Source organism: Pseudophryne corroboree, chromosome 3 (genome assembly GCF_028390025.1).
Source record: "Pseudophryne corroboree isolate aPseCor3 chromosome 3, aPseCor3.hap2, whole genome shotgun sequence".
Lineage (NCBI taxonomy): Eukaryota > Metazoa > Chordata > Amphibia > Anura > Myobatrachidae > Pseudophryne > Pseudophryne corroboree.
This window is the reverse complement of record NC_086446.1, coordinates 300515382-300542887: the sequence shown is the minus strand read 5'-3', so window position 1 is coordinate 300542887 and position 27506 is coordinate 300515382. Positions and strand designations below refer to the sequence as shown.

At 44.5% G+C, this 27506-nt stretch overlaps 1 protein-coding gene across 2 annotated transcripts in view; it reads left to right on the top strand.

Annotated features, from left to right (window-relative positions):
* The window catches only part of LOC135055367 (cadherin-like protein 26), a 235248-nt gene that overhangs the window by 163073 nt on the left and 44669 nt on the right, over positions 1–27506 (top strand). For both annotated transcript variants that reach the window (XM_063959336.1, XM_063959335.1), the window contains exons 9-10: positions 6844–7115; positions 11754–11896. In XM_063959336.1, coding sequence (XP_063815406.1) covers positions 6844–7115; positions 11754–11896 — 415 coding nt within the window. The remainder of the gene's footprint in view (positions 1–6843; positions 7116–11753; positions 11897–27506) is intronic.

Sequence of the window (27506 nt, the reverse complement as noted above, 5' to 3'; positions counted from 1 at the left end):
TAATGGATAGCTGTTTTTGACGATAATATCGTTGAGCCCCCGGTAATCGATGCATGGACGTAATCCTCCATCTTTCTTTTTAACGAAGAAAAAACCCGCTCCAGCGGGTGAAGACGAAGGGCGGATGAATCCTTTCTGTAAATTCTCCCTGATGTACTCACTCATTGCCTCGGTTTCAGGTACGGATAACGGATAAGTACGCCCTCTAGGTGGCTTCTTGTCGGGAATGAGATCGATGGGGCAATCCCACTCTCTATGGGGCGGCAGAACATCGGCGGCCTTTTCGCTGAAGACGTCAGAGAAATCTTGGTAGGCCACAGGAAGACTTGACTGAACTTTAACTTCTGAAGACCTCACAGGACGAACTTGGGCTAGGCAGGACTGATGGCAGTGTGAACCCCAAGAAGTCAGTTGTAACGTGGACCAGTCAATCTGCGGATTATGTAGCTGGAGCCAGGGCGTACCCAAAACGATCTCCTGGGTTGCCTGAGGGATGACTAGAAACTCAATTAATTCCGAATGCAGGAACCCGACTCCCAGAACAACTGGCTTGGTTTGATGAGAGATGGAACCCTTGGAAATTCGGCTACCATCCACTGCAGTGATATAGGCTGGATATATGAGTTTGCAGATAGGCAGACGGAACTTATCAACTGCAGCTTGGGTAATGAAGTTTCCGGCCGCTCCACAGTCCACTAACGCGGATACTGACTGGAGTCCCGCCCTAGTCTCTAAAGTCACAGGAAGGATAAGGTCTTGATTTGAAGGAGCTTGTCTAGAAGATCCCAACTTGACTCCTCCTTTACAAGTCAGGATCTGACGTTTCCCGAACGCGCTGTACAAGAATTGATTTGGTGACCTGTAGCCGCACAATAAAGACACAGTCTCTCTCGAAGTCTTCTTGACCGCTCCTCAGGGGTTAAGCGGGACCTATTAATTTGCATAGGCTCGTCAGAAGGTGGAGGCTGAAATTGTGTCGGAGGTACCATTCTTGGCTGGCGAGGCTCACTACGAGCACGCTCACTATTGCGTTCGCGAATGCGAGAGTCCAACTTGATACATAAAGAAATTAAATCTGATAATTGCTCAGGAATGTCACGGGTGGCTAATTCATCTTTAATTCGGTCAGAGAGTCCATGCCAGAAGGCTGCTACCAGCGCTTGGTTATTCCATTGAATCTCTGCAGCCAACGTCTGGAACTGGATGACGTATTGACCCATGCTACGGGTACCTTGACGGAGTTGGGTAAGATCTGCAGAAGCTGATGTTGCGCGACCTGGCTCATCAAAGATGCGTCTGAAGGTTGACACAAATTCAGTGTAGTTATTCATAAGGGGATCAGCACGCTCCCACAGAGGAGACACCCAACTCAAAGCTGATCCAGAGAGCAGTGATATAATATAAGCAACCTTGGATCTTGGCGTGGGAAAATTGTGTGATAACAATTCAAACTGGATTTCACATTGATTAAGAAACCCGCGACATAACTTGGGACTGCCATCGTATTTGCTAGGCACGGGCAGGTGCAAGCGTGACACTAGAGTTGATGCAGCCGGTGAAGGAGAACCCGCTGAACTTGCAGGAGCGGGGGTAACTGGAGCTGAAGGAATGAGAGCACTAGGCAGAGATTGTTGTAGTATATCGAGCCGGGAGGACATTCCTTGCAGGAACTGGAACATCTGCTGCTGCGCAGCCTCTTGACCATCCAAGCGGGAGACCAGATTTTGTAAGGCCCCTGACCCCACACTCTGATCACCATCCGAGTCCATCGGTCCTGGACTTACTGTCAGGTTCTGTTTAGTTTGTGTTCCCGGAGGGGGCGCTAGTGGGTCAGTGGTAGTAATGTGGAGGAAGTGAGGAGGCCGGATTGCATTCCTGCGCATGTGCGCAAAGTGGTTTTATTAAACAATAAGTTGAAACAATATGGCAGCAGAAATAATAACAGTAACGATGCAAATGAGAATGAGCAGCGTGGAAGCTGAGAGTCTATGGCAAAGTTTGTATAATGAGTTCAATCGATCAGGGGATCGATGTGTCGGTATGGGAACCGATAGTTCTTGGGTTGTGGAGCCAGCAGAGATGATGGTGGAAATAGCAAGGCTGGTAGCAGTTGCAGGAGACTTGCATTAAAGTTCACAGTGTAGTTGGAGATAACACTGGCAGCTTGCAGGCTGATGAACAGGTGTAGGTAACGAGATGCACCTGGAGGGAAGTCTCTACTGCAGAGGCTGGAGCACACTATGGATGGTAAAGGTGTGAAGCCTGACCAGAGATACCAGGGTTGCTGGTGCTTGAGGTTCCACGGTGGATCAGGTTCAAACTGGAAGGCAGAACAGGAACACAGGGGAACTGGAGAACGGAGCCAGACACACAGGTCACGGGAGTGACACGAAGTCCAGGACAAGGACTGACTCACCCTGCTGCTCCTGATATACCCCCCGGTCTGCAGGCATTGGCTGGAAGAGAAATGAGGAGATGCGGCCAAGCTCCGGATTGGCTGATGCGGCAGTCTGAGGAAAGCTGTCATGGCGGCGCCCATGCCGCGGCCCGGCGGGAACGCGGCGTGCATGCACGCCCGCTGACAACAGGAGCGCTCCCAGGCCCAGGATGGCATCCGGCGACAGGGAGACCAGCGACAGCGAGACGCAGGGACCCCGGACGGAGTCCGCACCGACGGACAGATGCAGCTGTGGCAAGTCGATTCCTGACAGATCCGTAGCGATGGTGCCTGAATGCAGCTGAACTCCACGCAATTTTAATTGGTATCCTGGTCCACAGAGGGCTTGAAAAGCTTGGAAATGGAACCGGATTGATGAATTACCGGAAAAGTCCTCCAGAATCTTGTAAAGGCAGCAGTAAAACTCCAGGTCTTTCTTGGTGTAGTGGTATATGTAGCAGTTGGTTTCTACTGACGCCTTTCGCTGCTCTGGGCAGCTTTATCAAAGGTGTGCATGAACTGCCCTGATCCCCTTTATATATGGTACATCTAAACATACTTACATCCTATTGGCTAACACTAAATAAGTTAATCAACTTAACACACACTAAAAACATTTAAATATTCATCTTAGACAATAAAGGAGGCAAAACGATTATTTAAAATATATTTAAACTGGTTGGATAGTGTATTAATACAATAGTATTTATAATTTATTTATAATTGGTCCCGGTCACATGATCGGACTATATCTAATGGGAACATATTTCATTCAATTCATTGGTTAGAGTAAGACATGTGGCATTATTTTGTAACGCCCACTAATGACATCGTAGTGGTCACGTGACCTCATTCGGCCTGTAAATGCCCGAATCGATGGTCACGAGTTAGTGCCCGTTCATGTGACCTATTACATATGCGGTCACATGTCCAAAGTCAGTAAAGGATCATGGGACCGCATGACCTCGTTCGGACTATAGACGGCCGAATTGAAAAGTCACATGATAGTGTCCATTCATGTGACCGGTCACGTGTGCGGTCACATGTCCGGAATTCAACGACCGAAGTGAAAAGTCACATAATGGTGTCCGTTCATGTGACCCGTCACGTGTACGGTCATATGTCCGGAAATCCCTAAATGCCCATACCCTAAATGGTGATCTTACAGTTTGGGGTTGAACACTAACCCATAACCAATCAATGCCTATTTGGGTCCGGTCATGTGACCAATCAAAAATCTGGATGTATTACAGGGTATTGTTCCTGTCTCTGAGTGGTTTGTGGAGGACCATGCGGCCACTTTCATAATCAACTTCAGCTGTACGTTAACTTTCACGGCCCCATGGCCCTCTACGAATTCCGCACATATGACCGTACACGTGGCGGGTCACATGAACGGACACCATTATGTGACTTTTCACTTCGGTCGTTGAATTCCGGACATGTGACCACACACGTGACGGGTCACATGAACGGACACTATCATGTGACTTTTCAATTCGGCCGTCTATAGGCCGAACGAGGTCATGCGGTCCCATGATCCTTTACTGACTTTGGACATGTGACCGCATATGTAATAGGTCACATGAACGGGCACTAACTCGTGACCGTCGATTCGGGCATTTACAGGCCGAATGAGGTCACGTGACCACTACGATGTCTTTAGTGGGCGTTACAAAATAATGCCACATGTCTTATTCTAACCAATGAATTGAATGAAATATGTTCCCATTAGATATAGTCCGATTATGTGACCGGGACCAATTATAAACAAATTATAAATACTATTGTATTAATACACTATCCAACCAGTTTAAATATATTTTAAATAATCGTTTTGCCTCCTTTATTGTCTAAGATGAATATTTAAATGTTTTTAGTGTGTGTTAAGTTGATTAACGTATTTAGTGTTAGCCAATAGGATGTAAGCATGTTTAGATGTACCATATATAAAGGGGATCAGGGCAGTTCATGCACACCTTTGATAAAGCTGCCCAGAGCAGCGAAACGCATCAGGAGAAACCAACTGCTACATATACCACTACACCAAGAAAGACCTGGAGTTTTACTGCTGCCTTTACAAGATTCTGGAGGACTTTTCCGGTAATTCATCAATCCGGTTCCATTTCCAAGCTTTTCAAGCCCTCTGTGGACCAGGATACCAATTAAAATTGCGTGGAGTCCAGCTGCATTCAGGCACCATCGCTACGGATCCTTACATAGGAACACAAGGCTGGTAATAATGGACAATCTGTCATACTAAAGTCCTCATGTGTGAATCTGACAAACTTATCAGTAACTCGGTCATAAGGTGTTGCAAAACAGTGGCAGTATTTAGTCAATTTTATCATCCCCATGGTCAATGGACATTTTATTCTCATGTGAGATTTGTTAGTTCAATTGAATTTTAATTTTGTTCTTTTAACACCAATATATTAAATGGGTAAGCGAATAAAACTTATTATCACATGAGAAAACAAAACATAAGCACAATTCCTAATGTTTAATATTTTTTTTTCAATATTATAAATATGCTATAATTAGCAGACCCTTTTCTGCAGGATCAAGTCAACTAGGGTACAGGCTGTAGCTCTCTGATGCCAGCAATGTTGAGGTGGAAGGCTGGGCAGAGGAGGAGTGGCTAAGAGATGGAAGGGATCTAAAAAGATCCTTCTCTCCCTGCAGATTTGGGAATAAGCCTCTGCTGAAAATAAATCCCAGTTGGTGCAGATTACAGCATTGGGGCCAGAAGTATTTTGCATTTCAGAATTTTTTATGTTTTGGAATATTTGCGTACCATAATGAGATATATTGGGGATGGGATCCAAGTCTAAAATCTGAATGCATTTATGTTTCATATGCACCTTATACAGTTAGCCTGACTGTAATTTTATACAATATTTTTCATAATTTTGTGCATGAAATAAAGTTTGTGTACATTGAACCATCAGAAAGCAAAGGTGTCACTCTCCCAGTTATGGGGGTAATTCTAAGTTGATCGCAGCAGCAAGTTTGTTAGCAATTGGGCAAAACCATGTGCACTGCAGGTGTGGCAGATATAACATTTGCAGAGAGAGTTAGATTTGGGTGGGTTATTTTGTTTCTGTGCAGGGTAAATACTGGCTGCTTTATTTTTACACTGCAATTTAAATTTCAGTTTGAATACACCCCACCCAAATCTAACTCTCTCTGCACATGTTATATCTGCCTCCCCTGCAGTGCACATGGTTTTGCCCAACTGCTAACAAAATTCCTGCTGCGATCAACTCAGAATTACCCCCTATGTTCAAAAATACACGTTCAAGTCACATTATTATGACCACCTCCTACATTCGACGTTGGCAGCACGTAGCCCATGATGTACATCACATGTCGTGCGCTGACTTGGTGGGTATATACGGTGTGCGATAGGCCATCTACACACATATCACTAGTTGCTGTTATGGGTAAAAGGGGCGATTTATCCGAGTTGCAAAATGGGATTATTATCGGCTTTCGGGCCAGGGGTGGCAGTATTTCTGAAACAGCGCAGCTTGTGAACTGTCCACGTGTTGCTGTGGTGAAGGTGTATCGTGACAGAACAAATGGTACCATTGCGAATAACTGATGTGGAAACTGCGGAGCACCACGTGCCATTGATGTGAGAGGTGAATGTCGGCTATGAAGGTGCGTGAGAGCCAACTGACGAGCTACAGTGGAGCAGCTCACCGTCAAATGAACCTGGGGGCTACCAGACTTGTGTCTAAAATGACAGTTCAGCCCGTCTAGCTGTTGTCCGTGCTGCACACGGCCGTTACACTGGCTATTAGCTGGTGGTCATAATAATGTGTCCGTGTATTTATATATTGGATTTTCGGATATGGCAGACTCAGTACTATACTTTAATATTCGTATGCATACTATATCTGGACATTAGGGAGATGTTTGACATAGAATTCTCTGCTATAGTGTCAACTGTGCAAAAGTGACCATGAAAAGAATACTGCAACAGTTTCTTGTGTGGTTTTTTCATATCTAATATCCATAAAACCAAATGTAATCGATTTATTTTGACATTTAAATGAAAGCCCTATCTTTTCTAAAGAAAACAAATATTAATAAAAAACAAAACAAAACAACCAACAACACTATAAAAGTCACTTAAGTAGACCTAGAAATAAATAAGTTACTCCCATGCAACCAAGGCAGCCCTTAAGTGCAATCTCCTCTGGATAAGGTGAACACTACTTCTAGCAATTCTTTCTAACTTGTAATATATTGGTAATTAATTGCCAGGAGAGCATAAAAATTCTGCATACACAAAAATAATTCTAATTATGTTTGAAATAATAACTAGTAGTCTTTTCATGAACGGTTTAGTCTTGTTGTTTATAACTATATTTTTTAATTATTTTAATTATCTGCAGCCTCTGGATTTTGAGGGAGACTCCACAATGACAGTTGTCATATCTGTTGAGAATGAAGAACCATTCTACTCATGTACAAATACTAAACTACGGATGGATAAAAAAGTAGCTCAGAGCAACGTAACTGTCTCCATCTCTGTGGTAGACTCAAACGATGCTCCCATATTCAGTCCTAGAAGTAAAATCATCCGAGAAAAGGAAGGTCTGAAGGTGGGGTCTACTTTGGGAACTTTCACTGCAACTGATCCCGATAAGGTGCCAAATAAAATCAGGTACAGTCATCCACCCGTGCACCCACTGTGCAGTAACATCCACTGCTTGGTCAAGTACACAGTATTTACACAATTCAGATCAGTATTCTCCAAGTTTTTCTTTTGTTAGTCAGCATATGTATTATACTGTAGATGTATGCTTAGAGCCATATGTAATTATGGGTAGCAGTTGATTTACTCACAGACGCAATACCAACGGGCATAATCCCGACAGCCATTGACCGACAGTCAAAAAATACCGTCACGGTCAAAATTATACCAACATGTTCAAAATCCCTACATAGTCAGTATACCGACATCTGAAATGTCGTCATGATGTAGCAGTTTATTTACCGACGGACACAATACCGACTGTCATAATCCCGACAGCCATTGACCGACAGTCAAAATACAGATACAGTCAAAATACCGACATTCAATATAGCGACATGTTCAAAATACCAACATTTGAAATGCTGCCATGTCAAAATGCCGACATACGTTTATTGCCCCAAAACAGACTTGTTCATACTTTACCATCCCAGTGGACTTGGAGGGGGAATATAATAGTGTACCCGAAGCATGGCGAGCACAGCAAGGGGGTGCGGTACACTTACACGGTGTCCATGTTGACCAAGTTTTCCTTCTCTCTGCATATGCATTTCATTGGGGAAGGGATACCAGATTGGAAAAGCGTCAAGTGCGGTGAAATGTTATTAAGTGCATCAACTCCCCATCACACGCTGTTGTCTACTCCCTTATATTATTATTATTATTATTAACAGTTTCTTATATAGCGCAGCATATTCCGTTGCGCTTCACAATTAGAACAACAGTAATAGAACAAAACTGGGTAAAAACAGACAGACATAGAGGTAGGAAGGCCCTGCTCGCAAGCTTACAATCTTATAGTAAACCTTTGGTTTGGGTATGAGACCCAGGGCTGTTTCTAGCCAATTTGGCTCCCAGTGCGAGATCTAAAAATGCGCCCCCCCATGACATAAAAAAATGTGCCCCTCCCCACACACACCTAGATAAAAAAAAAACGTACGCACGCACCCGACAAGGGGGCGTGGCCTCATCTAAATGGGTGTGGCCTCGTCTGAAAAGACTACCTCACAATCCAGTTTTTGACCCTACTCCAACAGATCACGACCACCACAGGAAAAAAAAATTCTACCATATTAAGCCCCACACAGTAATGCCCCCTGCACCATATTATGCCACACACCGCAATGCCCTTGATACATTAAATCCCCACACTATGGCAGGCAAGAGTCCCCATTTCACACATTACGGCAGGTGTCCCCACTTTACACAATGAGAGAGAGAGAGAGAATACTTACAGAGGCGATTACCGCTCTTCGGCCCGCCTCACCAGTCGCTCCTCGCGCCAGCCTTTCCCTCTTCCTAACTTGGATCCCCCTCTGTACTCCGCTCAGGGGGGGTAGGGGGGGAGTTTCGCGGAGTGACGGGGTTGCGTCGTGATGTAACGACGCAACTGCGTCATTCCGTGAAACTCCGCCCCCCGAGCGGGTTACTCGGGGAGAAATAGGAGGGGGAAGCAGGGAGCCACAGTTAGTGCCACGGCGGGCGCCCAGTGCGGTTGCACTGCTCGCCTGCCCCAAGAAACGGCCCTGATGAGACCTATCCATTATTTAAAATTTTATAAAAAGCATGTTATGAGTATACAGTATTACACTATGTGTGTTTTATTAGTTTTTATGTTATAAGCGCCCATGGACCCATTTGGTGAACTGTGATTGTATGAAATTTCTTGAGTGTAAGGTGATATTTTTTTCCACTTGGGATTAAGGAGCAGCCTTACTTGGCGCACTCTATTTTATCTATCCTGTCTTTGCATGTGTCAGTATTTTGGCTGTCGGTCAATGGCTGTTGGGATTATGACCGTCGGTATTGTGTCCGTCGGTAAATCATACTGAACCCGTACTTACTACTATCCCTTTATAGACCACCAGGCCAGGGGCAGGATTTGGACAGGAACCTATTGTTGGACATCTCTAAAATGGCTTTTAAGGGAGAAGTCATAATCATGGGAGACTTTAATTTACCTTATGTAAATTGGGAGGGGTCTTTTGCAAGTTCAGCTACAAGTGGCAAATTTCTACATTCCTTACAGGGAGCATCTCTCAAGCAATTGGTGAGGGAGCCCACTCGCAAAGACTCAATATTAGATCTAATTCTTACAAATGGTGAAAGGATATCTGATATATATGTGGGTGAGCACCTGGGATCCAGTGATCATCAAGCAGTATGGTTTAGTATAAAGACAGGATCCAACTCCTCTCACACAAAAACAAAGGTGTTGGATTTTAGAAATGCAGACTTTGCTAAAATGGGGAGATGTTTAAGTGATTCATTGGCAGACTGGAGAAACTTGGAAGGGGTGCAGGAGAGGTGGAAAAAAATTAAAAGTGCATTACTAAGTGTAACAGACCTTTGTATCAAAATGGTTAGGAAAAGCACCAGGAAAAGGAAGCCAGTGTGGTTCACAAAAGTAGTATCAACTAGTGTGAAAGCAAAAAAGATGGCTTTTAGGAAATACAAACAGACTCAAAATAATAACGACAAAGAGGAGTATCTGGACAGACGGAAGGATGCTAAGAAAGTGATCAGACGTGCAAAGGCAGAAGCTGAGGAGAAAATGGCCCAGTCAGTAGATAAAGGGGGCAAAACTTTTTTTAAGTATATAAGTGAAAGGAGAAAATCAAATGGAGGAATAATAAGACTTAAGACAGAGAGTGGGCATTTGGTGGAGGGAGACAAGGCAATAGCAGATCACCTAAATAATTATTTTTGCTCAGTATTTACTACAGAAGAAGGGATGGGGCCACAGTTAAATTGCAAGGACATTCATAAAAATAAGGTAGATGAAAATACATTTACAGAGGAGAAGGTCCTAACAGAACTTTCAAAACTAAAAGTGGATAAATCAATGGGACCAGATGGGATACACCCAAGGATACTCAAAGAGCTAAAAGATGTCCTGGTTACACCTTTAACAGAATTATTTAACCAGTCACTAAATACAGGTGATATTCCAGAGGACTGGAAAAGAGCAAATGTAGTTCCACTGCACAAAAGTGGAAGCAAGGAAGAAGCAAGTAACTACAGACCAGTAAGCCTTACATCAGTAGTAGGGAAAGTAATGGAAAAACTATTAAAAGAAAGAGTAGTGGAATATCTTAAATCAAACAACTTACAGGATCCAAAACAGCATGGATTTACTGGTGGGAGATCATGCCAAACAAATCTTATTGACTTTTTTGACTCTGTGATGAAAATAATAGATCAAGGGGGAACTGTAGATGTAGCATATCTAGACTTTAGTAAGGCATTTGACACTGTCCCACATCACAGACTGCTAAATAAACTTGAAAGCCTGGGGGTGGATTATAAATTAGTGAAATGGATAAGAACCTGGTTGCAGGATAGGAAACAGACAGTTGTAGTTAATGGAGTGCAATCTATGGAGGGAAATGTTACCAGTGGAGTACCCCAGGGATCTGTACTTGGTCCAGTTCTCTTTAATATCTTTGTTGGTGACATTGCAGATGGTATTGAAGGGAAGATATGCCTTTTTGCAGATGATACAAAGATATGCAACAGGGTAGACACACCGGGAGGGGTCAAACAAATGATTGATGACCTAGGTAGGCTTGAGAAATGGTCAAGAACGTGGCAACTACAGTTTAATGCTAAAAAATGCAAAATCATGCACTTGGGTCTCAAAAACCCAAAGGCTAAGTATAGTATCAAGGGTACTATAATGGAAACTACTGAGGAGGAAAGAGATTTAGGAGTCACTATTTCAAGTGACTTGAAGGCAGGAAAGCAATGCAACAAAGCAATGAGAAAGGCAAGTCAGATGCTTGGTTGCATAGGGAGAGGAATCAGTAGCAGGAAAAAAGAAGTGATAATGCCACTGTATAGGTCATTGGTAAGGCCCCATCTGGAATACTGTGTCCAGTTCTGGAGACCCTATCTCCAGAAGGATATAAATACATTAGAGAGTGTACAAAGAAGGGCAACTAAAATGGTGCATGGCCTACATCACAAAACTTACCCGGAAAGGCTAAAAGATCTTAACATGTATAGTTTGGAGGAGAGAAGGGAAAGGGGAGACATGATAGAAACTTTCAAATATATAAAGGGTCTTAACAAAGTTCAGGAGGGAAACATTCTTCAAAGGAAAAGAAGTATTAGAACTCGAGGGCATACATTGAGACTGGAGGGGGGGAGGTTCAGGGGAAATTTAAGGAAAAATTACTTCACAGAAAGGGTAGTGGATAAGTGGAATAGCCTCCCATCAGAGGTGGTAGTGGCTAAGACTGTAGGGCAATTTAAACATGCTTGGGACAGGCATATGAATATCCTTACAAAGAATCAAGATTAAAAAAGGGTTGAGATTGCCTAAAGGATAAAATAAAAAAGGGGCAGACTAGATGGGCCAAGTGGTTCTTATCTGCCGTCAAATTCTATGTTTCTATGTTTCATTGTTTAGTCCAACTTGTATGCAGTAAACCATAGAATGGACTCATTTTGTCAATGAGGGCTAGCTTTATAAACCTGCTTGAATCCTAATAAGTTCACGAGGAGTTAAATGCTGATAACCACTAATTCTCTCTTACTTGACAGATATAAAATAGCAGAAGATCCAGGCGGCTTTGTGACAGTGGATGAAAATACTGGAGTAATTACAACAATAAAAGAGCTGGACAGAGAGTCCCCTTATGTTAACCAAACTCTGTACAAAGTGACTGTCCTAGCTATAGATAATGGTGAGAGAGAGCACTGTGTATTGGGATATGGGGGTAATTCTGAGTTGATCGCAGCAGGATTTTTGTTAGCAATTGGGCAAAACCATGTGCACTGCAGGGGAGGCAGATATAACATGTGCAGAGAGAGTTAGATTTGGGTGGGGTGTGTTCAATCTGCAGTCTAATTTGCAGTGTAAAAATAAAGCAGACAGTATTTACCCTGCACAGAAACAAAATAACCCACCCAAATCTAACTCTCTCTGCACATGCTATATCTGCCAGCGCAGGTGCGAAAAAACGTGGAGTCGCCGATCCACGTTTTTTTGCTCCTGCTGAATTTTTCGCCTAGGCGAAAAAAACAGCCCTGCTATTGAATAGGGTGGATCCCCATTCCTCCTAAAAAGTAGTGAAAAGTGAAGTTTTTTCGCCTAGGCAATAAAAGGGCCCTAATTGAATACCCTATGTGAGAAAGATCTTGTAATAGTTTGATATCCATTTAAAAGTAATACAACAAGATCCCTCTCCCTAAACAAAAACAAATAAAAAACATATACTGCAGTGGTTCCCAAACTTTTTTGAATCACAATGCCCTAGAGTATAAAAATTTTTTTTGCGGCACCCCTAGGCTAAAAGTTTGTTATTGAGAAATTCAGATAAAATATTAAATTAAGTATATTGCATTTATAGGTCATCCTTAGGTTCAGTTATGAGGTGAGGGATAAGATTCACTTCTGTTTGTCTACATATTTTATCATTGGAAGCACAAGCACTGGTTTTGCCTATTACAATGACCGTAAATAATTTCATTTGGTCCTGGACCACCAACCCAGGGCACCCCTGCAAGTACCCTGAGGAACCCCACGGTGCCACGGCACACAGTTTGAGAACCACTGGCCTAATGCCATCTTCGGGTGGCTTTATCTGGCGGGGCTACACCTGCAGGGGCTGGATTTGTAATCAGAAATAGGGGGACAGTGGCAGATATCTTCTGCGATACCTCAATGATACATCTGGGGGATTCTTAACATTTGGGTGTTATTTAATAAATACGCCCCGAAGGCACAAAAGTCTGCAGTACATAGAGAACAATTGATTACTATAGATACTCTTACCATACTATTCCTTTAACAGGGACACTCCTGAGTTATACAGGTTCTGTGGCTGACTCACTTGGAGCCAGAATTTCACCTGGTTTTAATCAGCCACAGAACCTGTGTAATTCATGTGTGTCCCGGATTAAAGGAATAGTATGGTAAGCGGCCTAACTATATATAGGTGTCCAGCATAGGTTCACAGAAATGGATGTCACTGTCACAGACAGATGTACATATGAACTGTTATTCTGTATTGTAGCGAATACTGAGTAAAAAATAAGATTTTAAACCTACCGGTAAATCTTTTTCTCGTAGTCCGTAGAGGATGCTGGGGACTCCGTAAGGACCATGGGGAATAGACGGGCTCCGCAGGAGACATGGGCACTTTAAGAAAGACTTTAGATCTGGTGTGCACTGGCTCCTCCCTCTATGCCCCTCCTCCAGACCTCAGTTAGAGAAACTGTGCCCAGAGGAGACGGACAGTACGAGGAAAGGATTTTTGTTAATCCAAGGGCAAGATTCATACCAGCCACACCAATCACACCGTATAACTTGTGATATACTATCCAGTTAACAGTATGAAAACGACATAGCATCAGTCCAAGACCGATGAGACTATAACATAACCCTTATTTAAGCAATAACTATATACAAGTCTTGCAGAAGTAGTCCGCACTTGGGACGGGCGCCCAGCATCCTCTACGGACTACGAGAAAAATGTTTACCGGTAGGTTTAAAATTTTATTTTCTTTTGCGTCCTAGAGGATGCTGGGGACTCTGTAAGGACCATGGGGATTATACCAAAGCTCCCAAACGGGCGGGAGAGTGCGGATGACTCTGCAGCACCGATTGAGCAAACAGGAGTTCCTCTTCAGCCAGGGTATCAAACTTATAGAACTTTGCAAAGGAGTTTGAACCCGACCAAGTAGTAGCTCGGCACAGCTGTAGCGCCGAGACCCCTCTGGCAGCCGCCCAAGAAGAGCCCACCTTCTTAGTGGAATGGGCCTTGACCGATTTAGGTAACGGCAATCCCGCCATAGAATGCGCCTGCTGAATCGTGTTACAGATCCAGCGAGCAATAGTCTACTTTGAAGCAGGGGCACCAATCTTGTTGGTTGCATACATGACAAACAGTGCTTCTGTTTTTCTGACTGTAGCCGATCTGGCCACGTAAATTTTCAAAGCCCTGACCACATCAAGGAACTCGTGATCCTCCAAGTCACGCGTAGCCACAGGCACCACAATAGTTCATATGAAAGGATGAAATCACTTTTGGCAGGAATTGAGAACGGGTCCGCAATTCCGCTCTATCCATATTGAAAACCAGATAGGGGCTTTTATGTGTTAAAGCCGCTAATTCCGACACTCTCCTAGCCGAGGCCAAGGCTAATAACATGACCACCTTCCAAGCGAGATTTTTCAACTACACCGTTTTAAGTGGTTCAAACCAGTGTGACTTAATGAAACTTAACACCACGTTAAGGTCCCAAGGCGTCACCGGAGGTACAAAAGGAGGCTGAATATGCAGTACTCCCTTCACAAAAGTTTGTACTTCAGGGAGAGAGGCCAATTCCTTTTGAAAGAAAATGGGTAAGGCTGAAATCTGAACCTTAATAGATCCTAATTTTAGGCCGAAATTCACTCCAGTTTGCAGGAAGTGAAGGAAACGGCCCAGATGGAATTCTTCCGTAGGAGCATTCCTGGCCTCACACCAAGAAACATATTTTCGCCATATACGGTGATAATGTTTAGATGTCATGTCCTTCCTAGCCTTTATTAGCGTAGGAATGACCTCATCCGGAATACCCTTATCCGCTAGGATCCGGCGTTCAACCGCCATGTCTTCCAACGCAGCCGCGGTAAGTCTTGGAATAGACATGGCCCCTGTTGCAACCGGTCCTGTCTTAGAGGAAGAAGCCACTGATCTTCTGTGAGCATTTCCTGCAGATCCAGATACCAGGTCCTTCGTGGCCAATCAGGAACAATGAGGATTGTTCTCATTCCTCTCCCTCCTACCATTCTCAACACCTTGGGTATGAGAGGAAGAGGGGGAAATACATAAACCGACTGGAACACCCACGGTGTCACTAGGGCATCTACAGCTACTGCCTGAGGGTCTCTTGACCTGGTGCAATATCTGTGGCAGTTCCCACTGACTTGCAATCTGTGCGAAGGCTTCCTAAAGAAGTCCTCTCTTGGATGCAGGTCATGTTTGCTGAGGAAGTCTGCTTCTCAGTTGTCCACTCCCGGAATGAACTGCTGAAAATGCGCTTACATGATTTTCCGCCCAGCGGAGAATCCTGGTGGCTTCTGCCATTTCCACTCTGCTAAATGTGCCGCCTTGGCGGTTTACATGACCAACTGCGGTGATGTTGTCTGACTGGATCAGAACCGGTAGGTCGCGAAGCAATGTTTCTGCTTGCCGAAGGGCGTTGTATATGGCCCTCAGCTCCAGGATGTGGATTTGAATACAAGTTTTTTGACTTGACCCAAAGACCTTTGAAGTTTCTTCCATGTGTGACTGCTCCCCCACCTCGGAGGCTCGCGTCCGTGGCTACCATAATCCAGTCCTGGATGGCGAACCTGCGACCCTGCAGAAGGTGAGCACTCTGCAGCCACCATAGGTGAAACACCCTGGCCCTAGGGGACGGGGTGATTAACTGATGAATCTGTAGATGTGATCCGGACCACTTGTTCCGTAGATCCCATTGGAAAGTCCTTGCATAGAACCTGCCGAAGGGAATGGCCCCGTAAGATGCCACCATCTTTCCCAGGACCCGAGTGCAGTGATGCACTGACACCTGTTTTGGCTTTAATAGGTTTTTTACAAGAGTCTTTAGTTCCTGGGCCTTCTCTATCAGAAGATAAACCCATTTATGGTCCGTATTCAGAATCATACCCAAGAAGGGCAGACGAGTCATAGGAACCAACTGTGACTTCGGGATATTGAGAATCCAGTCGAGTTGCTGTGACACCTTCAGCAAAAGTGACACGCTGTTCAACAACTGCTCTTTTGATCTCGCCCTTATTAGGAGATCGTCCAAGTATGGGATAATTGTGACTCCTTGCTTGGATAGGAGCACCATCATTTCCGCCAATTACCCTGAAATTGGTAATGACAATACTGTATCGTAATTCTCAGGTACGCCTGATGGGGTGGATAAATGGGAACATGAAGGTATGCAGCCTTTATGTCTAGATACACCATAAAATCCCCCCCTTCCAGGCTGGCGATGATCGCTCTGAGCGATTTCACCTTGAAATTGAACCTTTTCAAGTATAGGTTCAGAGATTTTAATTTTAAAATAGGTCTGACCGAACCGTCCGGTTTCGGGACTACAGCCAAGGTTGAGTAATATCCCCTTCCTTGTTGAAGGAGGGGAACCTTGAGCACCACCTGTTGGAGATACAATGTGTGAATTGTATTTAATATTATCTCCCTTTCTGGGGGAGAAGCAGGTAGGGCCGATAAGGAAAACCGGCGAGGAGGCACCTCTTCGAATTCCAGCTTGAAACCCTGAGAAACAATTTCTATTGCCCAGGGATCCACCTGTGAGTGAACTCAGATGTGGCTGAAGAGTCGAAGACGTGCTCCCACTGGGGCGGACTCCCTTAGCGGAGCCCCAGCGTCATGCGGTGGATTTAGTAGAGGCCGGGGAGAACTTCTGTTCCTGGGAACTAGCTGTGCCCTGCGCCCTTACCTCTGGTAAGAAAGGACACTCCTCGTACTTTCTTGTTTTTCTGCGACCGAAAGGACTGCATTTGATAATATCGTGCTTTCTTAGGCTGTGAGGGAATATAAGGTAAAACCTCCATATGCCTCTTTTAGTCGGCATCACCTGTCCATTGCATGTTCCACAGGACACGTGTAGCAGAAATCGACATAGCGTTGACTCTAGAACCCAGGAGACCAATGTCTCTTTGAGCATGTCTTATATATAAGAAAGCATCTTTTATATATCCTAGGGTCAATAACATGGTATCCTTATCTAGGGTTTCAATCTCCGCTGATAAGGTATCTGTCCACGCTGCTACAGCGCTATAAACCCCTGCCGACACAATCGCCGGTCTGAGTAGTGTACCAGAATGTGTGTAAATGGACTTCAAAGTACTTTTCTGAATGCTATCTGCAGGATCCCTGAGGGTAGCTGTATCTTGGTATGTCAGCGCTACCTTTTGGGTAACCTTGTCCACCCTAGGGGAGGATTCCCATCGTATCCTGGCCCTAGCAGGAAAAGGATACGCCATGAGAATTCTTTTGGGAAACTGCAGATTCCAGCTCTTTTTCACACAATTCATTTGGTTCATGAGAGGGGGGAAATGTTATCTCAGCTTTCTTCCCCTTAAACATGTGTACCCTCGTGTCAGGGACAGATGGGTCATCAGTGATATGCAAAACATCTTTTATTACAATAATCATATATTGAATACTTTTCTGCCAGTTTTGGCTGTAACTTTGCATCATCGTAGTCGTCACTGGAGTCAGACTCCGTGTCGGTATCAGTGTCTATTATTTAGGATAGTGGGCGTTTTGAGACTCTGAAGGTCCCTGCGACATAGGGATAGACATGGGTAGATTCCCTGTCTGTTCTCTAATCTTTTGTGCAATAAATATACAATTTACCTCAGCACTTAATTCCACATATCCAGTCAGGTGTCGGCGTTGTCGACGGAGACACCACACACACACATTTGCTCCATCTCCTCCTTAGAAGAGCCTTTGTTAGGGTCTCCTGCTCTGTGCTGCCACGTCATCATGGCAACCGGGAGACAAGTGCTAGCGGAGTAACCTGAGCGTAGCTGATACTCCGGTTTGGGTCTTTTGCTGTGCAGTGGTTACAGGCTCTGTGCACGGCAGGGGATCCGGTGCTGGTTTTTGTGCTCACAGTCTGTGAGGTCTGAGTGGGGCGTGGACAGCACCTGCTTTATAAACCCTCTTCTCAGGTTAGGCAGATGCTGCTGAATCTTTGTTGGTTAGTCAGTTCCTGAAAGCTAGCTAGTACTGTGTAAACTTTGTATTTGTTTGTTGCTTACTGCAAATAGGCCTTGGGATTTGGTATTACACTCTGCCAATCCAGACCTAGCAGTAAGACTGGAGTCAGTCGTTTAACCTGCTGGGGTTCTTTTGCTACTCTGTGAACCTAGCAGGTTTGCGGCTGTATTCTCAGACTTGCCTGCCAAAATCCTTTCTCACTGTGCAAGGTGTTCAGGTGTCAGTTTAGTGGCAGTAAGCTGAACCAGTGCACTGCAAGTGAAGACTAGGATTGTGGAGACTCTCCTTGTGTCTATTATTCCATCTCTGACCAAGGAGTTTACTGCCACACCCGTTGGTAACCCTTTAGGGTTTTGCTGTTGCCCTTAGCAACAGCATTTCGGGTTCTCTACGTATTAAATCACAACATCTCGCTTCTTTCCATCTGAGCATTCCTAATACTAGGGAGACACCCAGTTTCTTAGCCTTTGGGCTTCTCTGTTCAATTTGTGTTTATTTTGTTACCCTATCACCTTCTGTGTATGTAATGTCATATTCCCCAGTCTGTCTGCTAGTTCATTTGTTTTGCATCCCTCTCCGTTCAGACACCAGTACATTCCTGCTGGCACTGGTGTGCATAACAGCCTTTTACCTCAGACATGTCAACACACACGTACTGACACACCACACACTCAGGGAATCCTCTTATCTGAAGACAGTTCCCCCACAAGGCCCTTTGGAGAGACAGAAAGAGAGTATGCCAGCACACACCCAGCGCTAATACCCCAGGAAAAACACACAGTGTGTTTACCCAGTAGCGCTGTAATACTATTATTTGCTGCCAATTATGTGCCCCCCCCCCCTCTTCTCTGAAACCCCCTTTCACCGTGGATAAGCAGGGGAGAGTCCGGGGAACTTCCTCTCAGCTGTGCTGTGGAGAAAATGGCGCTGGTGAGTGCTGAGGGAGAAGCCCCGCACCCTCGGCGGCGGGCGTCTGTCCCGCTTAAATATAATAAAAACTGGCGGGGGCTCTTTATATATACAGTGCCTAGCTGTATATATATCTCTTTTGCCAGAAATGAGGTTTATATTGCTGCCCAGGGCGCCTCCCCTGCGCCCTGCACCCTTACAGTGACTGCCGTGTGTGAGGTGTGTGGGAGCAATGGCGCACAGCTGCACTGCTGTGCGTTACCTCAGTGAAGATCATGAAGTCTTCTGCCGCCTCTGAAGTCTTCTTTTTCTTCTCATACTCACCCGGCTTCTATCTTCCGGCTCTGTGAGGAGAACGGCGGCGCGGCTCCGGGACGAACTCCAGGGTGAGACCTGTGTTCTGACTCCCTCTGTAGCTAATGGTGTACAGTAATTTTGCTGGAAATGGTCAGCGCGCTCATGAGTGGAATGGAGAGATGAGAAAAGAGGTGTTGCGGAATGGGTGAGATCTAAATGTGTATATATGTGTTTGATTTTGCTTTCTTATGGATGTGTATATAAGACAATGATAATCTAGGAGGGGTGTTTAACACTCACTTTATTGTGTGTACAATGTTCTGATGCAGTATGCAGGCTGCTGTTTTATCAGTAACCTCCTTTTGATGTGTTATTAGTTCTTAATTGTCCTTCGTTCACCGCTGTCAGGTGTGTCCTGCAGACTACCCTTTGCAAAGTATACCTTCCTAATGGTATACCAAAATGAACCCCAGCTCAGGTAAATGTCAGGTGTACCCTGCGGGTCACCTTTACCATAGGAGTGGTGAATGCCTATGTTCCCTCTGAAGCTGTGTCTTAATGCAGTACTTGGGGTGTGTGATCAGTGCGGCGTCCCGCCTGTCAGTACCCTTTCATGTGCAGCACTGAGGTATGGGGTCGTGGGCTGAGTGTCTTTCACTTACCGCCGGGGGCAGGTCTTGGCCTGCCGCCGGTGAATGAGTCTCTTCCTTCCCCACCTCAGGCTCTCAGTCCTCTTCCTTGGTGCCCTCCGTCTCCTTCGGTCCGCGCGCTGCCCAGCGGCCGCCGGTTTCCTCCGTCTCCTCCGTCTGCGTGTCCCGTCCGCTGCTTCCGGGTTGGCGCGTCACGTGCGATGTCACGTGAGCGCTCTGTCTGTCTGTGGTGAATACTGCTGCGTTCCCTTCTCCGGCCGGAGGGGGAAATCTGTAGATGAGTGTGGTGTCAATTAGCAAGTCCATTTGAAAAATGGTGTACAGTAGCCTAAGAAGCAGAGCCTTGAAACTCACAGAAGTAGGTCTGCTTTTCTCCCCTCAGTCCCTTGATGCAGGGAGTCTGTTGCCAGCAGGCTCCATGAAAATATAAAACCTAACAAATATACTTTCTGTCAGGAAGCTCAGGAGAGCTCCCTGTAGTGCACCAATCTCCTCTGGGCACAGTATCAAACTGAGGTCTGGAGGAGGGGCATAGAGGGAGGAACCAGTGCACACCAGATCTAAAGTCTTTCTTAAAGTGCCCATGTCTCCCTCGTAGCCCGTCTATTCCCCATGGTCCTTACTGAGTCCCCAGCATCCTCTAGGACGTAAGAGAAATGTTTTGTATTACTACACATTTGCCTTCAGTCTTTATTAGCACTAAACTACAATATAATCGCAAGTACTTTTATCTGTGGCCTGCCTAGTACTGGCAGGTCACCCTGGTATCACTCAGGAACCATTAGACCTTGTTCCCAACAAGTACAGTACAACCTACAGTAATGGTATCCTAACACAACTGACACCTATTTCTTCACAAATCCTAAAAGTAGTTTTTCACATTTCTGGTGCTAGTGACAGCACATTGTGCTGCAATACTCTGCCAGCGAGCTGTAATCATCAGGAACACAATGAGCACTGGAGAGAGGGGAGAGTCAGGTGACATAAGTGTGATGGGGCACAGGCTGGCATGATAGATTTGTGATGACTTATAATATTTGTGGTAATTGTACTGCATGCTACCCATTGTTAGCTAGGCTGCTTTACTGCCTGCCAACTTGCATCCCACACCCCTAAAAATATTTGCGTGACTCACTTTGTCTATTTGTTATAAAACTGCTGGCTCCTAAATGTAAACCAATGTATAAAGGAAGCAGCGCTAATACAGGCAATCAAATTGATCAACTTGTTTCTGTAAATTACACATTTTTAGTATAAAAAAGTTCTCAAAAATACAATTAAACATTTTTACATTACACTACCATTGTTGATATCACAAATGACTCTATTCAAAAAAAGACACATAGGGTCTTATTCACCGCAATTTGCCCTATTAGCCACCAAAGCGCAGGTCCTGTCCTGCGCATGCGCGCCCGATCAATGTGATTAGATCGCAATGGCTGTGAATGCTTCTGCCTTATTGACAGGCAGATGCGTTCGCGGGTTGACAACACGGTGTTTGCGGGGGCGGGACAATACGAAAGGGGAGGCGCTGTTTTCAGGGAGGCTACGTGACATCACAGGCAGCCGATCCGAAGGATAGAAAGGGCAGTGGCGTGCCTGCCTTCGCAGCCAGGCTGCGAAGGTAGGGGGTCGTCAACAGCTGCTTCAACCACAAATAAATTGCGGTCACAGCCGCTGGGCGGGGCGGTCAGCATGCTGGGAGGCCTTGCCCTGTGCAGGGCTGCTCCCAGCATGAGATAGAAAGGATTGCAGATTCTGCTATTTAGGAGACTTAACCCCGATCCCATGTGTTTTCGTGCGATTGCGGATCCAATTGCGGCCTATAAAAATGGTCTCTAATTGGATACCGCGATAATCACCATTGGTCATTAATCGCGATATCCATTTTTACCATCTGAAATCGCATCAGGGCTAATATGCAGTCAAGTGACAATAGTGCAAAGCCACCAAATAAATGAACAACTTAATAGCAGGTCTTAAGGATATCCTGAATTTATCAAAACCACATATGACTGGGAGAGAAACCTGTGTCTGCTTGTGTGTACTCAGCCTCTTAGGTATACCATAAATGTGTCGCATTGATTGATAGCTGTAAACAAAATACAGAAATGATGGTACAGTGGTCCAAAGGGGGGTCCCAGTTAAATTGGTAGAGTGCTCAAAATTAGAAGGGAGTCACAGGGCGGTAATGTTTGTAAATCTGTGGATCTAGATAAATAGTGTGCAGCAGACCGAGACTGGCCGCCGCACTGCACATATGATGATCTGTCGGTGCAGTGCTGTGGACCCCACTGTTAGGCTCCTGCAGCTCCCAGGCAGCTAATTCTGTGTGTAACTACTCAGGTGGTAGATGATCTGTATTAAGGGACCTAATGGGCCAACGACTGTTCTATCACACTGCCAAAGATGGAAAGTGGTGTGATATCACTACCAGCTGAAGCAGCACTTGTGAGAGAAGTGAGGAGTGGAATAGCCTCTTAGCCGAGGTGGTAGAGGCCAAGACAGCAGAACAATTTAAATATGCATCGGATAGACATAAGGACATCCTTACAAAGAAATTAGGATAAAATAGGGTTTGAGGTAATAATATGGTTAAACAAGGGGCAGATCGATGGGCCAAGCGGTTCTTATCTGTCATCAAATTCTATATTTCTATGTCTGAGTGTATAGGCAAATGCAGTTGCTCTTGGCAAGTGGCTCAAATTATGACAATAGCAATGGTACATAATATGATTGCTAGAGCTGCCGCCACATTGTGCAGTGTATGGGACAGAGCAGAGCTGCTGCACATGCCCAGTGGTAGCAGCTTCTTCTACCAAGTTTGCCGTGTGTGTGGATCTGAGTCTTCAATCAGTGCACTGGACCAGAGAGTAGCTGTCATGAAGAATAGACAGGAGCCTTACCATGAGATGTGATAAAGCTAAATATTTATCGTATATAAAACACTTTAAGAGGTCTAAGAACACTGTACGCTATCTACGTAAGAAGTACCGTAAGGGTACGCAAGTTGCGTAACGATCGCTCAACCGTAGTCGAGACGCTCAAGCGTCACGTTCGCTTACGGCCCAGAGATCACAGGCAGGCACGCTATTGGCTGCCGACTAACGTAATGATTCGCTATAACGTAGCGGACGCTCGGGACCACGAGGAGATCACCAGCGGTGCAGACGCTTACAACGTTAAACCTTTATATCTATACCTTTAACAACGAAATATACAGTAAACCTTAGTGTGGTGATAACGTGTAAATGCAACCTGGTGTAACCTGATTAACTCACAAGCTGTTTGAGCGTCACCGACGCTCAGAGATTACTTAACACTATAAGGAATGCACAGATACCTGGGCTTAGGGTCCAAAACCTATTATATGTATTATAACTATTATACTTGCAAAAGGAATCACAGTACAAATGATACACTACAATATAACATAGACTACCTAACCAGATAATTACACAGGAAATACAATACAATACAATTACGTTTAAGGGAAAATAAGAGAGGAAAAGGAGAAGAGAGAGAGAGAAAGAAATGGCTTACAATAACAAGAAGATCAATATGATTGCAGAGAAAGCTTACACATGTGAGGAACAATCGCTGCGCAGTCAGTCAATGCTGAGAATCTTTGTTTAGAAAGTACTTGAGCTTACCCATGCTGCCTGTCCCTATATACACAACACCAAGCAACACAATTGTCCCTACAATGCCGCATGGGGCAGAAGCTTGACTCCATTTTGGGAAAACTCCACTTGATTCCAAAGACTACACCACATGGCTGAAAGGGGGAGGGGAAAATACCCGGCAGCAGCCATTTTAGATTTGCAGGCCCAAACACATGGCACTCTCTACTACACCACAATCACATAGCAGAAAACACAAGACTCCATTTATTCCAAAATGTCCAAGCCTCAAAACAACGCATATGTTCTGATTTTACAATTCCAAACAATCTAAATACTTCACAGGGCACAAACAGGTTACATTCACACAGCTGCGCAAGCCTCACCATCCCCAAGCCATTTGTTTCTCCAAACCAACCACTCTATGCTTACCCATCATTCCACAACTACCCCACCACAAAACACACATTTAAAACTACTCTATGCCAATAAGCCATGAGATATTGAGATTATGATACTTAGCCTTTTATGCCTGGCGATGATCCAGCCATGCTTCTGAGACCTCTGTTCTGAGTGCACCCACATCACATCTGCTCTCTGTGGCAACCAGCAACACTTACCCCAACCCCCCCCAGACAGGAACTATCCTCCTGTGTGTCTGTTCCTAGGGGAGGGGTCTCTCTCTCTCCTTTGTATATGCTAATCAGGTTCAGCCCTGAAAATCTTAGTAAAGGATTTGCTTGATCATCCATTGTTCCCAACAAAGTGATTTTAGCTTTTATACATTCAATCATATCTATCGGCTACAATGTCCCACAACTTAATAACAAGTATCAAATCAATCTACGCATTGAGCTGGTTGTTTTAATACCAAACATGATGTCTGGTGCTTGATATTATTATAATTATGTACTGTATGAAATAAGTGTCGAATCCATCTCCGTGCCATGTCCGAGCAAATGCGTGTGTTTCCATATATTGCTGTCCTCGCTGCGCATATTTGCAAGTATAGCGACTTAAATGTGTGTGGTTTGTATGCTCTCTCTATGTAATATTTTTTTGACTTTGACAGTCCACCCTTTGGCAGTCACCAATAACTGCCACTTCCTAAAACATTTCAAAAAGAGAAAAATATATGTCATATGTAAATACATTTCTATGATTGGGTAAGGGAGGAGAGAAGAAGGTGGGAAAAAGGTATGACCTAGTGAGATAGCAGAAGTATGTATGTATGAATCCATGTTTGGGGGGTCATGTATCATCGTGCCGTACGTGTTTTAAATCAAGCTTCGAGGTATTGCGAAGTATACATTTGAATTCCTTCTTATCCCGTATTAAGGGTCTGTGGATGGGCTGTCAAACTCTACCGAGCTCGTTTCGGCTTTTGGTTGCAACAAAATGGGGGAGGACATTTTAGTTGATGATACATGAATGGGGGAGGTATGTGGTTGCTGATATCTGTGCCTGTGTTCCCTATCGACTATGTGTGTCATTACCTGAGGGTTGTAGAGATGAAGATAAAGAACACTTATGGAAAATGCAGTGGTATTCTATGTAAGGTTAATGTACATCTGTCGGTTGAAGTTTTGTTCGGTATCAGTTGAAAGTCGTCTTCTTTGCGCTGTTTTGCCCATTAGGTGCGAGCAAAAAGCTTTGTCAATGCCAATAGATTTACAAAAAATGTTGGGCTAGCGTAAGTTTAAGAATTCTAGGGAAACTGGGGATCCATGGCAAAGTTCATCAAATGTCCGTATCTAAAGTGGTCAAAACTTCTTCTTTGGTCAATCCGTTGTCTGTATATCGTCTCGTCAAATTCCTCGTCCAAGTGGGTCTTGTTACCTTGGAGCAAACGGAAAAACAGGTGAAAGAAACGGACCGTATAATCGCATTTTCATTACATCATTGTTTCTATCGTTGGGTCATAGATCAAATCCAGGTTAATTACAGTTTCCTCACTCCTCAAACTCATCACTCTTGTACTTTGTTTGCACTTCATTAAAGCCTGACCGCATCTAAATATCAAGCCAATTGATATGACAACACCTAAGATACATAGGAGAAACTTCCCAACATCCATTATGACTCCTTGAGCCCAGTCTCCTAAACCGGAGAACCAATTTCGCGGGTTCAACCATGACACCCAACCAGTCAGCTCATTACCTACAGCAGCAAGAGTGAGATTGTGTTTTCGGCGATATTCCCACTTCAATTGGAGAATATCGTCCATCTTTTGGTCTATGACCTCGACCGGATCCTCGGTGCTATTCGTAATATATGTGCAACATTTCACGCCGTATTGTGTTGCCAGTGTGACACAATATCCGCCTGTCACTGCTGTGAGGTAATTGAGAACCATTCTATGCTGTACCAGTTCTGTTTTGTAAGCCTGAAGTTCTCTTCCAGTATACCTAAACGTATCATCATACATTTCAGTGATATTATCTAACAAATTTGCGAGCGCCGATATGTATTTATAATTCAGCACTCCTCTAGCGGTGCGGGTGAAATCTAACGCGATTAAGAATTGAATCCCGGTGGATTCACTTATCAGATCAGAGGCCGGATGCTCTGTCTTCTCTATCAGGTGCCTTTTAACAACGTGCTCGTAATGGGTGTGAGTATAAGGAGCTTGGGCACCACGGTGTATGTCTTTCATTTTGTCATGTGATACAGTCATTACTTCAGGCAGTACTTTTCCAATATAACACAATCCTTCAGAGTTTGGGGCAAGCCACTTGTACGCCTTTCTCCCGCATATGAAATATGCATCATCGGGGAGAACATATGGGACGGAGTAGGACATAACCATATTACACACCTTCCATGTGAAATCTCCTAACCCTAATTCTTCCATCTGCTTAGTACACGTATCAGGTTGTACGATATGTGCACAGTATCCTGGTGATACCTCTCCAACTCTAGTAATCCTATTTCCTAAGGTATACCTATACCGGAAAGATTTTCCTCTACCGGCTATGTGGCGTACAAGCTCTGTATCTGTAGGCATTCTATCTGCTCTATGCGAAAAGGTCATGGTTTGGTTACTCCATGACACTTCCCAATTTCCCGGCTTTCGGGGATTGGAGATGTTGAAACATAATAGGGACCTATCCACATGGTATTGGTGGAGCTTCAAACTAGGAGGGCTGGAGATATTAAACCTCCGGTCCACCGGTCTCCCACCATTTAACTCAAGTACCTCCCCTAACGTTAAAGGAAATGGTACTAGCCCTGATTTTCTGTGACCTTGAGGTACTTGAGAGCATACCCAACAATCTGTTTTATTAAGCACACTACCCACTAAAGAGTGATAGTCACTCAAGGGATGCCGGTCCATATGGATATTAAAACTGGATTGGCATTTCTTAATACACCCATCCTCAATGACATTATCACAGAGCCTACAGATACAGTTTTCTTCAGCTAATAATCCTTAAAAGAAAAATGTTTACAAATAACATGGCTGCTAGATCGTTTCCGGTACTCGCCTTTGCTTGGTGATTGGGTTGCTATTGGAAATTTACACCTCCATCTTTATCATCAGGACCTTTCTGGATCCTTTCACGACCTCACTGATACTCTCCCCGGAACAGACTGCTCTGGTCAACATCATGGTCAACAGGAAAATCCAGATCACAGTCTCTTGGGGCAAATCCATCTTACAGGAGGAGAAAAGAAGAAATTTGTAATGGGGGTACAGAAAATCAGTTTGAGGGGGAGAGAAACTTGTTACGATAATTAGTTCTCTCGTCTTGTTGTTCTTCTTGTTCTGCTGTCTTCTCAAAGGTGCTGTCTCTCAGTCTTCCAAACGAACATTCTGGTGATGCAATATTCCCTCCAAACCAGCGATCTTTCTGTAAGGAGCAAAAATCTTGCATTACCATTTGTCTAACTGATGGGTGACATACCATCTTTAAAACATGAAAGCATGAGTGAGAAGAGAGAGAAAACAACAACAGCAAAAAAAACAAAGAGAGAGAACAATTTATGTGCATGTGTATATTACTTAAATCAACAATAGCCATCAATAGGAAAAGAGAAAAAAAAAAAAAAAACATTTTTCAA